This window comes from Lutjanus erythropterus, chromosome 12, assembly GCF_056507025.1.
Source record: "Lutjanus erythropterus isolate fLutEry1 chromosome 12, fLutEry1.hap2, whole genome shotgun sequence".
In the NCBI taxonomy this organism is placed as follows: domain Eukaryota; kingdom Metazoa; phylum Chordata; class Actinopteri; order Lutjaniformes; family Lutjanidae; genus Lutjanus; species Lutjanus erythropterus.
The window spans coordinates 32,927,608-32,944,801 of record NC_139328.1 but is presented as its reverse complement, the minus strand read 5'-3'; the positions used below and the strand labels follow the sequence as shown (position 1 = coordinate 32,944,801).

At 39.8% G+C, this 17,194-nt stretch overlaps 1 protein-coding gene across 1 annotated transcript in view; it reads left to right on the top strand.

Moving 5' to 3' along the window:
* LOC146318276 (astrotactin-1-like) overlaps positions 1–17,194 on the top strand; it is a 425,337-nt gene that overhangs the window by 205,064 nt on the left and 203,079 nt on the right. The window contains exons 9-10 of the mRNA XM_084732515.1: positions 4,924–5,008; positions 13,395–13,469. Coding sequence (XP_084588641.1) covers positions 4,924–5,008; positions 13,395–13,469 — 160 coding nt within the window. The remainder of the gene's footprint in view (positions 1–4,923; positions 5,009–13,394; positions 13,470–17,194) is intronic.

Sequence of the window (17,194 nt, the reverse complement as noted above, 5' to 3'; positions counted from 1 at the left end):
ACAATTATGCTCAGAGCCACAGTTATGTGCATGTTGGGAGTGCTGCCAAGGAAAGTGTTGGAAAAGCAGCCAGGTGATAGTAAAGAGTATATGAGAAAGCAGTTTTGAGTTCCTGTGGCACATCATTCAGGTGATGCATTTTACATAAATGATTGCATGAGGTCAGAAGGGCAGAGCATGTGTTTGAATAATGTAGTTAATTAACTGTATGACATAATGAGCTCTTTGAACTCCACCATATTACTAAGAAGTAAGAGTAGCACATCACAGGTGATAATGGATGGAGAAACATCAATATTCATTGAGTCAATTAAACATTTAAATTCCAGCTTGACCAATATTGGATGCTAATATTGATTTTGAGAGTTTAAAAATTGGTGGTGTCATCCGCAAACTTCACAATTTAGTTCTCTCCACTACTGCTTTTCCATGCGCACAAGTATCCTGGTTACAAAAGACATTAGGAACCTGGTTATTCATATCCATGTATAAATGATTTGAACAAATTCCAAGCCTTATCCAGGTCTCTGAAACCAGGATGTGATGTTTGCATGTGCAAAAAATAACCAGGATACTCCAAAAACCTGATCATATTCAAGATACATATGCGCATGTTAATTACATCACCGTCAGATATTGAAGTCGTGGACGTCCAGCATGAACAGGAGGGGGCTGAGCACACAGTCCTGGGGGACTCTGGGAGTGAGAGCACCGATCTGAACTGTGCGGGGTCCAGTCTCACTCCCAACTCATCAGATACTGATGAAATGTCACGGCTACTCAGCAGAGTCATACAGACATGGACAGTAACCGTTGGTGGCTGAAAATGATACCCAGGTTCTCCACAGATGAAGGGGGTGGATGGATGGCTCAAACATGCCCAGGACTTTCACCCAGCAGACCAACATTTATATCCCCTGTGAAACCAAAAAGTTCTAAGGGACATAACATTATTTGCATCATGTGAGTTTTGTTTCCAGAGCATGGAGTGAGACTTAGTCGCTTCACTGACTTTCGTAGTCATGGTAACCCCAAATGTCGTTGTATCCTAAACTTAACTGTGTAGTTTTAGTGTTTAAATCTAACCAAGCAGCTGTTTCTCAGCTTTAATCACATGTTAGCAAAAGCTGTCTGACCACGTCAGATACAGCAGCCAAAGGACACAGTGTCAGTATCAGACAGACAAGTCCAACATCTAGTTGCAGAGTTTGGTAGTGGGGCTGTGGCACAGCCATTTATAACTACTGGTTTAGATCTGGCCAAAGTGTTCATTAAAAGATCATCATCTGAATTTTCAAGGTTTTTTTTTCCCCGTTAGATTTTAGCAATTACTTTGATGAGTACAATGTCATCACAATGGGTAGTCAATTTAAACCAAGCATTTCCTCCAGTGATGATCCAGTGAGCAGTGCAATTTTGTACCTGCACTTTGCCTGTTAAAACCACGTCTTAGAAGAGTTAAATTGAACTGTACTATTAAAGCCTAGACTTTAAACAGTCTTTTCTTACTTGGATGTCAGCTTTGTACTTATTTAGACTGTTTCAGATCAGGCACTACAAGATGTTGTTGCAACTGCAGACTGAACTGAAGAAATGAATTCTGGCCTCAAAGTGCCTCAAACAAATGAAGCACTCAGATTTATTCAGTTGGATGTTCAGTTGTTGAACAGGCATATTTTTTGGAAACAGGATTCTGTATCTTTCTTTCTTTGTCTTGAGTAGGATTTGGTTATTCTCTAATCTCTCATTTAGACCCCCTTTAGAGTTTGAGCTTAACTAGACCTAGGGCCCTATCTTACACCCAATGCAAATCCATTGCGCTGGTGGAACAGGTAGATTTGCAAGCGCAGTTGCCATTTTTGCCACACCTGCAAGATAGCAAATGAACTTGCAGTTGGTCTGTGTGGCCATGAGCATCCCTCCCACAGGCCTTCTTTTGTCTTTGTTTACTCCTGATAAATCTGCCTTCTAAAAGGTGATGAGAGACAACTTTCTGATTGGTTAATTGCATGCTCAGCCTGAACTTGCCTGTGAATTAATTTGGGCACTTGGGCACACCTGTGCTGCTGGCGTAAGGGACAGGACAGGACAGGACAGGACAGGACAGGATACCCCTAGGCCCCTGGCACAAGCTGGCAAGGGTGGATCTGGACACACCTTGAATAAATTCAATCCATTGCATCTCATGCTTTCCTCTCGCACTTTAAATCAGTGTAAGTCTTAGAACTGACATGGGCTTAACTCTTGAACACACACAGACATAGATTTCCTTGATATCAAATATAGGCATCCTCAGAATCACAAACTGCCCTGGTCATTTCCTTTTTATTCAGGTAACATGAGCAGAAGAATCGGTGAATATGATTTCCCTTAGCATGGCAGGTACTGACAGTTGACCTTTTCCATTAACAGTGTGTGTAGAAAAGCCCAGGGCCCGTGCCCTTCACTTGCCTCCTATTGAGCATGAGCAGAGCATGTTGTACATGTTACTCCTGAGTAACCCTCTAAACCAAAGGTGAGGCCCCATCAATCACACTGAGCGAAGTCAAGGCCAGCTTTTCTCCTGGGAGCTGACAGCAGAGCAAAAAGCTGATGCTTCACTGTTCTTCGCTAAAAGGCTCCACTTATCAGGAGGATGCCAATGTAGAGAATTCACAGAACCTGCATCCCTCCACCACTCGAATCTGTTAGTTCCCCTGGTGATATGTTGGCCATTTTAAATCAGGTTTACTCAGTTTTTTTTTTATTTGTCAAACACATATCATTAACTGAGTCTTAGAATTACCCACCGATCCTATCTGCATATCAATTGATCCCACTTGGGGTCCTGAACTCTGAGTGTGCAAACAGTTTTAGATCATAATGGTGACTCCATTTGTAGGCAGTACAGTTGAGCAGTGTTGCATGTGATCCTATTAGCAATTGCCCCAAAATGTTGCCTCAGGCCTGAGTGCTAAGTGGATTTTGTGAAATTGCAGTCCCAGACAAGCTTTGCTTTAGTAAATAATGACAGTGCCAAGTGTCTATTCATTAGACTAATCACTGATCTAATCACTTCCCATTTAGGTAGGGATGTTATTCAGCCAATGGGACCAGTCTGATAACGGTGAAAAACACTAATATAAACTCAGTCCATTAAATCGAGACATTTGGAGTAATGATTCAAAGTTAACTTCAGTATTTACTTTTAAGATGTCGGGCATTCTTTCCCCCTGTGCAGTTAAGCTCAAGGAAGTGAAAAGTTAGGAATTTTCCAAGAAACTCAAACGGTGTTTTCACTGTGTTATTTAGAGGGACAACGAGTGACCACACGGTTGGTCGGTTGGTCTCTCAGATGGTCCACAAAAATGTTCCCACCCTTGAGCAGCCACACTTTCTATCCTAGAAGACTGAGATTTGGCATGAAGGTCAAGTTTTTGTGTGTAAAGGTATGTGTTTATGTTCATGTCAGTTGGCTACAAGGAAGCAATGGGAGTGGCCTATCGCGAAGGGGTGCAAAAATTCCAAATAGATTCCCAGACTCGCGCAAGAGTCGGTGGAAAGGTTGGTCATGAGCCAAAGGACAGGTGATAAACTGTTCTTGCCAGGGCACATCATGTTTAAATGAATTCACATAACTTGACCAAATTCAAGTTGGGGGCATGATTGCACTCGGTAGAGTTCCTTTTTCATTAGTGACTTATGCCCCATCCCCCACACTTTATCTCTGCCCACTGTCATAACTCATGAACCTGAAATCTTGTGGGAGGCACCATAAGCTTATAAGTTTAATATTGCAAGTTAGTCCTGTCTTTATACCTTAAAAATGCCCCTTGTAAACTCATAAAGTGTTTGTTTTAGGCACTTGTGGGAGTCATCAGTGGAGTTCTTTTATCACTGGTGACAGTTTGCCTCGCCCTTGATAATTTAGCCATGCCCCATTTTCTAAGTCAACATAGTAGGCATCATTGGACTAGGCAGAGAGTTTCTTTTTCCAGATGTGTAACAATTGTTATGCTTTCGCTGTGGAATTCAAGTGGTTGTGTATGTGTGTGGATGCATTCATGTACATATGTTGCAATAGGTGGTCACAACTCTACCGGTCATCATACTTGATCATTTTTGCTAACAAACTACTGAAGCTAGCAGGCTTAGCCCTAAAATGCTATCTAGCCAGTGCTAATTAGCCACAATAGCCTAACAAATTAGTTGGCTTGCTAACTGTTATGAGCAAGTGAGCTAGCTGATTTGGTAACCTTGGTAGCAAATCAGCTAGCTTAATGCATAAATGCTGCTTTGACCAGACACTAGGAAATATTAAAAAAAAAGTCCCTTTCTCTGTAAGTTAAAGGCGGATTAAATTTATTTAATTTAATTTCTGATTTCTGATTTTAAAAAATGTGTGCTTAGAAGCATATGAATCAAATACTGTGACCTGAACCAAATTATGCACTAAGTTGAATGCTATAACCCAGAGAAGTTATGTATTGTGTTTGTATCAGGTACAACAATACAGTAAGATTCCCGTGTGATAACAGCGTGGCAGTGAGCCAGTGTTTCACACACTGTGTCCTTATCAAACGTGTCAGAAAACCATCCACTGGCATGATGCACAGTGGGAAGCTCCATCACTTTCATTAGCTGCCATTGGCCATTAGTTGACATTTTTAGAGCAGCTGGATTGTACTAAAAGAGCTGATGAATTGTGCCTTCGCTGGAAAACTTTGCAAGCTTTTTCAGACAAATTTGGACCAAAATATGACTCAAATAGCTGAAAAAAAAAATGGAGACTTCATCATTAGAAATAGGAGACTGCCTCTAACTGCCTGGGAAGCTCTCACGCAGTAAAATAAAAGGAGAGGAGCAAGGGGAAATCTCCAATGAATTAAAAAAAGACTCGACTATAATGAAGACATTATTGAATCACTGCCTCTCTGTTTGCAGGAGAATGCCTTTGCCTCGACGGCTACATGAAGGACCCGGTCCACAAGCACCTCTGCATCCGCAGCGAGTGGGGGCCCAATCAGGGGTGAGTTATGATAATCACCTTGTGATGGTTCATGATTGCTCATTATCGGGCAGAAGAAACGGTGGGGGAAAAAAATCATTTACAACAAGGGAATCCTCCCACACTTCAAACAGGGCCATTCATTTGGTTGAAGAGATAAATCAAAAAGAACCGTGATGTTGCCAACAGCAATTAATATTGTGAATCAGACAAATCCACAGGAGAACCTAAACGACACAAATTTATACTCAACTGATTAACCGTATACATAAATACAGAGTTGTCTTCTGTAGATTGGGCTGAGAATAATTTGACTAATTTGAAAAAAGTCAGATAGGAGTACATATTCATACAGGATCACTTCAATAGCATTACAAACATTACTTTTATATCAAAAACAACACCAGCAAGAAGTGTAGGAATTGTGGCATGTTTACATCATAGTAATAAATACTCTATAGTCCCTCCCGCAGTTGTCTTGAGAATGTGAAATGCTGAATGGCTGGAGGTCCTTATGATTGGTCCTATAAAGACATTTTAAGGGGGCCCCTATCTTCAAATGTCCACATATAAGCTACATACACACTACTATGCTTTTGTTTTAAAACAAAAACGATTTCTGTCCAGATGGCCGTTTTGGCGTTGTTTCAGGAATAATCTCCATCCATACTAAGGAAATGATGAGGCCAAGAAACATCACTGCTCTTCACATAATCCTCTCAAATAATGCTGTTTTTATTACGACATTGTCAGTGACATTGTGATCTTTGACTTCCTTTCCCATCATTGCATTTAAAATCTCCATTTCTGTCAAAAGATGGTGGTTGAACTCACTAACAGCAGGTTAACCAAAGCTAGCAGTTAACAGTTGCCAAACTAGTGCATGCTAACCAAAGCTAGCAGTTAACAGTAGCCACACGAAAAGCAGGCTAAACAAAGCTAGCAGCTAACAATAGCCACACTAAAAGCAGGCTAAACAAAGCTAGCAGCTAACAATAGCCACACTAAAAACAGTCTAAACAAAGCTAGCAGCTAACAATAGCCACACTAAAAGCAGGCTAAACAAAGCTAGCAGCTAACAATAGCCACACTAAAAACAGTCTAAACAAAGCTAGCAGTTAACAATAGCCACACTAAAAACAACCTAAACAAAGCTAGCAGTTAACAGTAGCCACACTAAAAGCAGGCTAACCAAAGCTATCATCTAACAGTAGCCACACGAAAAGCAGGGTAAACAAAGCTAGCAGCTAACAATAGCCACACTAAAAACAGCCTAAACAAAGCTAGCAGTTAAAATACAGTAGCTAAACCAACAGTAGGCTTAGCAAAATAAATACTCCATTAAATAAATATTCTCAAGTATTGCTGCATCAAAACGAGCCCATTGTTTACACACACACACACACACACCAGAGCAATACAACGAGCATGCTAACTTTGCAAGCAGCCATTAGCTCGGTGGCTCAAAACTGCCAGAATCAGACCCAGTAAGTCCAACAGTGATGCCAGCCTGGAGAGCAGTTGTTGTTCAGCTGTTTACCATCACCACCGAATGAATGGTCTCTTTTCTTACTAAAACACCAGTGATAGTAATGTCAAATATAATGCTCGCTGGCTGCCGTTGCTGTTGACTCGACTAACAGTCCAATGTGGGGTCATTGAGGCACAGATTAAAAGGCAGATAAAGATCAGTTACACATTTATAAAATAGCATTAAAACTAAATGAAAGAGCATAAACTGAAGTATTCAGGCAGCAGCCATTCTCAGAGAATCTGTGAGCTTGCAGCAGGATGAATCAGGAGATGACACGTGGTGATGGACAGACCCAATCAGGAGGCACACTTGAGTGTGTGCCTTATTGTTTCCAAAGGTCACTGTTTCTGCCTGTCCAGACTAAAATGCAACCCAGGAGATTTAAAACTGAAACAGGGCCAGCGGTTTCCAAATAGCTGGGTAGTTTGGTCACTAGGCAGAAATGTAGCAAAACTTATGCATTTTAAAATGAAAACATAGTAGTGTGGATGTAGGCACAGAGGGCTGCAGGAATGACTTTTAAACACGGAAATAAATTGACATATGAGCACTTCAGGTTCCCTTGTTTCGAAGTCAGTAGGTTTTTGTTTAGATGCCTGAAATAAGGCCTGTGGGTAACATGACTTTAAGAGATTTTCATGTTTTGTTTGGCATTAAAAAAAAATGGTCAGTAAATGCCCCACTTGTGAATTTTTGAAGCTGTAATGCCAAAAACCTAAAGCTAAATAAGCCTTTAATGCCTCCGTGCTGCCAACAGTCGTGGCTTGTGTTTTTAGGTTGTCTGTCTGTATGTCCAGTTCTTGTCAACTCAATATCTCAAGAATGCTTTGACGGAATCTTTTCTAACTTGTCTTTTCTAACTCTTTTCATGAACTGATCAGATTTTGGAGGTCAAAGGTCAAACATTATGTCTTTTCCACTCTTGTGTAGGCAATATTTCAAAAAAGTCTTGACCTAATATTCTTCAAGTTTGGTTTAAAAAAAAAAAGACCCACTTGAACTCAAAAATGAACTGATTAGAATTTGGTGGTCAAAGGTTAAGATCACTGCGACCTCTCAAAACTTATCTTTGGTCATATATAATAGGCTAAATTGATTGGGTGATGACTGTTATATCCCAAAAAGTCAAAGGTCAGCTTGACTGTGACATCATAGTATTCAGCTCTCTTATCAGTCCTCTGTACTCCTCTGTAAACATAGTCTCTACGTTCACACTGCAAACTTGGGTGTTCAATTCTGATGTACTGCTCAGATTTGATTTTTCTGAGCTGGCTGTCATCCTGAAATGACCCTACATGCAAAAGACAAATTACAAAGACTTCACACGCAACACACTGTTGTGCTGAGGTCAGCGTTTAGGGTTTCATTTATAAGTTGATGCGCAGTGGAAGCCAGAAAATTTGTGAGCAGATGATAACGAGGACGAGCATGAGGAGAAAGGGAGCCAGATTTTAATTATGGCTTTTTTGTGGAGCTAATTCTGTGCAGAAGTGGGCGTGTATGTGGAATCAGAGCCAGGAGTGGTGGGCTTGTGATGTGATTGGCTTCACACAAACAGATTTCATCCAGAAGTTCAAGTCAAGACTACTTTTAACTACATCTGTCAGAGCGTCCCCTCAACAGCAAGACACTTCAGGCACAGTAGTCACATGAATTCTGATATGACTGTTAAGATTGAGGTCTAAATGGTGATTTGTGCTGGTCACACTGGGATGAAAAAATCTGATCTAAGTCACATTTGAGAAAAACAACAACAACAAAAACCAATCAGATTTGGGCCACTTTTGCCTGCAGTGTGAACCTAGACTAATGATGTTTTAACTCCTACCTCATTTGATCTGGACTTTCAGACTTTTCGGTTTGATCTGGACTAAAATTACAAATGTGAAAGCTCCACTGGACCAGAAAGCTGGACTTTGGTCAGGCAAAAAGAGCTGGTCTCGGTCCAGACAATAGAAACAAACTGAACCATTATTCAGTTTGTTTCTAGTGTGAAAGCATTTTTTGGATGGTTTGGCCTTTTGGAGCAATTACAGAAAATTACAGGATATCATCAACTCCTAAAAACACTTTTTAGTACTTTGCCACTGCTGGTAGTAGTGCCATAATAATAATAATATAATGGTGACAACAGGATTCCCAGGAAAATTTGCTTCTTTTCCCAGGATAGGACACTGGAAACATACAATATAGTGATCACTTCAGTTTTACCAAAAAATAGTACACTTAATATATTTTTATTAATTCCCTTAAAGTCTGGACAGACATGCAACTTGCTACTGGTTGCTGCTGATTGGCTGACTGAGCATCATAAACTTTTGTTCGCCACAGAGCTCATTTTCTGCACTAATCCAAAACCCAATGGCCAAATCACATTGGCTTTTTGTGGAGGGAACCAGAGTGACGCTGACTTCCCGGTTGGTGGACAAAAATATGTCATCCCTCACAGGCTTTTATTACTTCACTTCTTATCCTTTGCAACTTTTATAACTAGCTTATGTTAGGGGTCATTCATATGTCGCCTTCAGCTCACTGGCTCTAGGCAGAGAAGCCAAATCCCTCCTTTTCCTGGTTATCAGTGAAATACATAAATGAGTTATATGCTTTTATTTATTTTTTCAGCATTGATTGGCACCAGCCTACATCTCTGATCCCCTCAGTCGCCACTCTGTATTTAGATCCTCTGCTCGGATACTCATCATGTCATGTTTCCAGTCAGGGATGGCTAAGAGTTTTTCATTACTGCTCCCACACTGTGGAACAGTTTACCCTCACTGTCACGTCTTACCCATCTATCACCAGTTTTAAATCCCAGCTAAAGACGCACCTTTTTAAATTTGTGTTTGAGTCCCCACAATAATTAATATAATTACATACTTACTTTAATTCTGTTTCTTATAATTATTCTCCTAATTATTTTTGTTTTAATTGAGTATTAAACCTCCATGTGTGAAGCACTTGAGTCAACACTTGTGTTTTTGAATGATGCATTTGACTTCATCTGAAAGACTTCATGGTGTGAAGCTTTGAAAGTAATTACCGAACCCCCGAACTGCACCAAATCTTCTGCCTGGCTGACCGTACTGCATTGCTGGGCTTTGTTTATCTATTTGTGAATAATTAAAGGGGTAATCCAGATATTTAATATTGCTCTCTTATAGAGTTGGGGGAATCACAAGAGACAGATTTAAAAAGAGAGAGAGAGAGTCAGGTCAAAATTGAAGCAGCAAAGGCCGGGATATTCATACTCATATATCAATATGGGTCTTGCTCCCAAAGTCTTGAATCACACAGTTCCCATAATGCAATCATTAGCGTCTTTTCTTTAGATTTAATTTCTTTCAAATTCACATCTTGACCAAGGCAGCTAACAACTTAGACTGGCTTGCACCAGCATGTATTCGTTTTTAAACCAGGTTAAATCATGGTTTAACTTTAAAGTATGTTGCACCAAACTTTGAAACTATCCTAAAATTTAGAAAGATTAAATTTAATTCTGTTGAACCAAAACTTTTAACTCCTATTTAAAATGTGGTCCAGTATAAATGCTAAACTTGAGGAGATTCAAGTCATAAAATGTCTGCCTTTTTGAGATGGATGGAGCAAAATAATAAAATTCTTCAGACTCAGTTGAGTTTTATGATGCGCTTCTTCTTTCTTTGACTTCAGTTGATCCGTCTTTTTTTAATATGCTGCTGTCCATTTTAATTATTCTTTTATTTGCCCATATTGGTACATTAATTCAGCCAATAAGTTATTCTCTAAGGAAATTAGAGCTTTTCTGCCATGCCATCATAAATAGATAAGATATTCCTTTATTAGTCCCACAGTGGGGAAATTTTCAACTAACTTTATAGCTAGATAGCAAACAATGTGACATTTTAATAACTTTGTAGTTATCTAGCAAATTATTTGAGGTTTTGTTAACATTTTACCTAGCAAGCAAACAATATAATACATCATTAACTTTTTTTGCTAGCTAGCAAATGATTTGAGATTTTTTAGTTCACAAGCAAAAAAGTAATGTTATATTAACTTTTTAGCCAGTGGACAAACAAAGTAACCATGTATTAACTTTTTAGCTAGCTAGCAAACAGTGTAATGTTTTGTTAAGGAATCGGCCTACAGAGCAGCCAAAAGTTAACTGTTTTCACCCTTCTTTTGTTCTCACAGCACTCAAATTAATATTCATTCATTTTAAAGCGGGTAAGCACACTTCTCTATACATACTTAACTATTAAATTTGTTCAAATTAAATTGTTTTACATCAACAAATTTGGATTTATGAAATGGAGGTTAGTTTTTAATTGTGTGACAGAGCTCTGCTAAATTTTCAACATCTATTTACTCATGTGAAGCCTAGTTTTGCTACACTTAGAACTCTTCTAAAATTAAATTAATCTTCCTTCTAGCCTCTTTGACCTCCACTTCACTGTGCACTTTGTGGAGTGCCTCTGGACCAAATATGCTTTCAATCATAGGCCTGAAAAAACAGTTGTATGAATTTTAGCACTATCAATAAATCACTTGTAGGCTGATGGTGAGTCAGTAAAGTTGGTGGTGCTTTGTCACACTGTCTCATCTCTCTGGGTGCAAGGTCACTTCTTCTATATTAAAATAATGATTCCAAGTGATGACTTGATATCTTTTGGCGTTGAAAAATGCTGTTTCAGACCTGGTCCCGGGAAGTCATATAAACGCTTAATTGGGTTCACATCTGCTTGTTAAAAAGTCCTTGACTTTTGGCTAACATCACCACCACAGTGCCAACCACTTGGTGACCACTCAGGGTGTGTGTGTAGGGGTGCTGCTGTTTCACAGAATACTGCTGACATCAAACAAGACACTTGCCTTTGTAACCCCACATACCAAAAAATACCCACAGCATCCATCACGGTAGTGCAGCCTTCTTATGCATAAAAGTATTATGGGATTACTCTTGTTTTATGAGCTGTCTGTCACCCTTGGTCCCCTAATTTTGGCCAGATTCAAACCAAACACAATACAGATCAATAAAAAGAGCTACAGAAAAGCAGTCAGAAAAACTTGTTGAGTTTCATTCCCAAAACTTAAGTATCTAACAACCTGGGAATGAGACTCAACAATCAACTATCTTTCTACAAAATAATTACATTAAGAAAAATTATTCCCCAGTTGGAATAACAACTAATTTGCATGGATCCTGGAGTGTGACCCCTGGAATAATAATAGTCATATACAGAACATTGTGACCTGACTTGGCATGAACCAACCCATGACTCCCACCAGCACAGCCAGTGAGAGCTCATTTTGACTGCTCTGTAGGTTGGATTTATCATGAAATATTAATGTAGAAGGCGGAAGATTGAGAGTGAGATTGCATAGAATGACAGAAACACTACGTATTTTACCAATTTAAAAGTCTTTGAAAGCTACTTTAAATTCCTTTTAAAGTTAATGCAAGAAACATACATATTTTGCTGATTTTTGAGGCCCTGGTGGACAAAAGCAGTTGTGTTTCTGTTGCCATTACCCCAAAATATAACGGAAAAAAACAAAATGAACTCAAGGCATGTTAAGAACAACTACAGAGAAATAGTTGATCTTCTCGCTGATCCTCTCTTTTCTCTTATGCAGGTCATATAGGCGTCAGTATTGAATTGAGGCTGTTTCATAACCATTTAAAACTCCTTGTAGTAGCTTTAAATCACAATAATATGTATTTAATCAACTACTTTATTAATTGATTAAAATGAATCACTGTTAAAGACTTTATTCCAATAACACTTTCCAGGTGTCACAGGTTTGTTTAATGTCATGTCTACTGTCTGTCATGTTTATTTGTATACTCTTAATTTAGATGAAAAGTTGCAAATAACTCATTAGATTTATTAAAATATATTGTATTATCATTAAAACTGACAAACTAAAATAAATTATATAAAGAGAATAAAACTTTTGTCTGTAACATCAGCAGTGTGAGGTTTGCAGCAGACAGATTCTGCCATCTTCTTTTTATTTTGACTCTACCTCATGCCAGCCTGCTCAAATTGTCAATATTTTTTCGGTCCACATTTTTTTGAGACATCTGAATCCCCCCCCCCCCCTCCCGTTAGTTCACCCAACTGTGCACCTCTGTATCTCATTTCCCTGGTGGTCCCCTTGTGTCCCTGTCACTGTGTGACAGAGTGGGCACCCTGGGGTGACTTAAATGTTTAATGACCGCGGCCCGTGGCATGGAAGCCCCCCCCCCTCCCTCGATGTTCTTTTTGCTTACAGTGGTGTTGGAGTTTGCTCAGAATGACATCGGGCCGCTGTCACTTCTCCTCCTTACACTCTCACTTTGCAGACTGTTTAGTCCCCGAGCTGCCACTCCCCATTAATCTCCATCATTCTCCCTCTCTCACTCCTGCCTCTTGGCATCTGTCTCCTCCCTTCCATGCCCTCCCCATTTCTTCTCTCCCTCGCTCTTGTCTCTTTTTTTTTTTCCCCCACCGCCGTCTGCTCTCTCCATCACCCTCCTTCTCTGTGTCTCTTTCTCCCATTCTGTCTCATCCTGTCACCCTCTCTTACCCCCCCCCCCCCCTTCCCCTGGTAAATAGATATGAGCCAAAGTCACATTGCATGTCAGCTGCGGGAGAACACATTTTTCAATCAGCATGTTTACACACAGCACACATCGGAATGCTGCTGGTGATTTTAGGGGCTCTGGAAGGCGGGAACGACTTGAAGTCAGACATTGAAACATGGCTTGTGATTTTAGGGGGTTTAGATTAGGCAGGTGGGTACACTGAAAAATTTAACGCTCCCCTTCGCTTTGATTTTAACACACAGTTTTATTCTCTCTCGTCTTTTTTTGTGTCTTCCTCTGATCTATTCTCCTTTTCATGCCAGTCCCTGGCCTTACACCATCTTCCAGCGCGGTTTTGATCTTGTGATGGGAGAACAGCCCTCTGATCGCATTTTCAGGTAAGGGGAACTTCACAAAACTTTGTTTTATCCAACTACATTTTCCACCTGTGTTGCACAATGCATGCTGCACAAAAGACTGCACAGTCAAATAACTTGTTAGAATTCTGGTACACTTGCTTTGATTCCTCTCATGATTAAGGGGTTTTGGTGGTCGTGAGCTCTGGCTGCAGAGTGCATCCTGCAGCTGCATGCGTCAGTTTCAACACTAACCCCGACACACTTCACTGAGAGAGAGTTTTTCAATTTGGAAAAGCAGAGCCACTTCATTTTCTCTCAGGTCAGATAATTACAGCATTCTGATGTGGAGATTCAAGTTTTAATTTCAGAGCGTTTGTGATTGTTTGTGAAATTGATTTGAAAAGAAAATTCAATTTGCTATGGAAGGCAGCAATTAATATTTGGGCAATGAAAGTTTTGTAAAAGTGCTCCCATGATTAGTCTTGCTTTCCTGTTGGCTTTTTTTAATTTAATTTTATTTATTTACTTTTTAAATTATATTGTCAACCGGAAACAAAAGACCTGTGGAATCTGTGGAACTGTGGCACTCAAGTGGATTCATTCATTCTGAAGCGTTAGAACACGAGTTAGCTAGATTAAAAAAAAAAAAAAAGTATCCAGCTGAAAAACTCCCTCCCTTCCCTTCATGCACATTACAGAAAACATTGTTTCATTTTGTCCAAATGAAATAGTTTGATGGGCTTATTACAGGCCCTGCAAAAAAATGATTTGTCTTTTCTCGTCACAGCTTTTGATTTATTGATTGATGTCTTAAAGTTTGTGTGTTAAAAGTTTCAGCAAATATAAGCACTTCAGATGAATATTCAAGTAAAATGAAAATAAATTACCTATCCTAGCGTAAAGCAGCATTAAAGACATTTTTTGAGAACTTTGAGGCAGCATAACAAGCTGTAAAGACACCACTGACATATTGTCACTTATAGAGTTGCTATGGCAAATGTTTTAACACTCTTGCTTATGTCAAACAGGCAGAGCAACATTAGCATTCTGTGTCAACCCAAGAAATGGAAATTCAGTCACTCTCTATAAAGCTCTGTTTTGGTCTCCGCCAACTCCCGGAGAATTCATCTGAACCTTTAGCTGCAAAGTGCTACCTAAATGTTAAGTTTGTCTGTCTGCTGTGTGGCGCTGGACAGGTAGAGTGATGCTGGATAATAAATTAATGATGGCAGTAAAACAATGAACTGAAAGATGCCAGATGCTTAGTAGAGCTGCATTTGTTTGGGTTCACATAACACATTCAGTAGTTGCACATTAAAAATCAATGCTAAACCACTCATAAGGTATAGTACGGTTTACACAGTTGGAAGACCTTGCAAAGTTACTATAGAGCGAGATATATTTAACAGGAGTTGGTGGAGACCAAACCAGAGCTAAAGGAGGGCATGGATATTGGAGTTTTGTCAGGCAGCCAATAACACAACTCCAAATAGGGCTGAGTATGGTTTAAAAAATATTTTACCAATACCAAGACCAAGAAATCTCAAGGTACACCTATGACTTATATACACCTTCACAATCAACCCAACGAAGGCAATGAGTACAAGCCAATCAGAGGAAGAGTTCCCAGAGGGCGGGAGGGACAAAGCCGTCATCATCTGGCAACTGCACAAAAGAGTAAGACTGGGGTTGGCTTTGGTGGAGGGTTTTTAGGGTACAGTATTTCCCTCTGTTTTGGAAAATGAGTGTATATATAACATATTGATACAGTAGATTAAAACTTCATATGCAACTTCTTGTTTAGTCGTATGCTACAGTAATAATGTATGGTTGTGCCAAAATCTTAAGGCACACCTGGACATGCCTCATGGCACACTGTTTGGCAACTACTTCATTTGATGCCTTTCTTCCTACTTCGATGGAGCCAAGATCAGTTTTAACACTCAAAAGATGAGTCATTCAGCCGAGTAGACATTTATCTTACCTGAAGTAATAAACAGTTGTTGCATGTCCTCGATGCTGATGTCGAAGAAGCTATTTGCCTTGCAAAATTGGTGCAGATGTCCAGCCTGCAGGCTTCCCCATGCTTGATAAGGGGCTTTTATAAACTTACTCATATTCCCAGTTTTTCCTGAAACAATTCTTCCGCGTTCATTTTTATCAGATGCCACAGGCTTGTAGTAAAGCACATTTTCAAGCATTTTTGTGGCATCTTGGAATGCTGAACTGCCAACTCCATCAAAGTACAGCGCACTCGACTTCACCGCACTCAAGACTACATGAGTTGTAGCTGCCGTGTGGTGGACAAATAATATCTCAAGAAATCAAAGAATTCTTGCAGTGATTTGCTGAGAGAAACACAAACATATAGCCATTTTTTCTGGATCTCCCAAAACATTTAAATGCAGGTGTCGTTCGACTTGAGAATTTTCAATACTCCTTGGCACTGGTTTATTCGGTACTGATACCCAGCCCTAACTCTAACTAGCTTGTTCCCTTGGCCCCTATTAGGGATGCAGCAATTAACTGTTTTCACTGTTAACCGTGCTTTAAAAGGTCATGGTTATTTAATCATAAAGTCTCTGCTACACCGAGTGTTTCTGGGACATTATGCTGGAACATTATTTTTAGAAGCAACCTGCATTGAGCAGAAAGAAAACTTTCACTGGTGCTTATCAACAGACATGGAGGCTGTGCTACGTTAGCTTAACAATAAAAACAGAGGGACCAACCAGTGAAGCTTTGTATCCACCAAAGAAATGAGTGTAGTCGGCAAGAATGACCACGGAGTTATTCAACATGACAGATCATAGGTCTGTAAAACCTGCTGGAAAAAAGTTGCAGCTAAAAAACGGGATGCAGTATCTTCAGGATCACCACCCAGCTTTACACACCCAAGTAAAAATACTACATAATAACAGAGTTATACTACATTTGTGGCAAGTTGCTTAATGATACATGAAGTTCACTTAGCGGTTGTGCTTTCAGCGCAACATGAAGAGGCATCATCTGTGGAAGACAAAGTATATTAAAAATCAACTTAAATCAAGTGTTTTGAAATTAATTCATGCAATTGCACTATCAAAATCTATAATTGTAACCTCAGTTGACCAAAAATTATTTAATGCTGCTTTAACAATTAGCAAAATGTGATTGAAGAACAATCTCAGAATATGATTTAATGTTTTACGTGCTCAGTAAATAGAACAGAACAGTTTACAGGAAGCCCTTTATGTTCATTGGAATCCTTTTCACAAGGAAACGTGTAGCAGAGCACTTGTCTGTGACAGAGTAACCTAACAATGTTTATAGCGGCTTTTCTTCCCGATATGATTCACTCGCTGACTCGAGAATGAACGGATCTAACAGAGGATGTGCTGCAGCCTTCATTACAAGTCTGCGACTTCCCTCCGTGACAGTACAGCAGCAGAAACAACAAAAGAGTGTTTGTGCTGCTGCTTACAATAAAAAAGGAAACCCATGGAGTTCGTGTGTGGTGTCAGCGTTGCCTTTACGTCGGGAACAGACAGAGGAGGCTGGCGTCACGCTACTATCTCCTGGAAGTGCTTTGATACGTCGCCCTCCCTGCTAGCGTGTTTCGTGCAAGACGCCTTTCTCGTCTCCCTCTGTCCAGGCGTGCAGTTTTAAAAATCTCTTTGTCCTCAGTCTGCTCCCACCCAGCCATCCATCCTAATTTAAATGTTTCAAGCCTCCAGCTTTGAACTTTGCCAAACAACCCTGTCAGCTCCAGCAAAAAAAAAAAA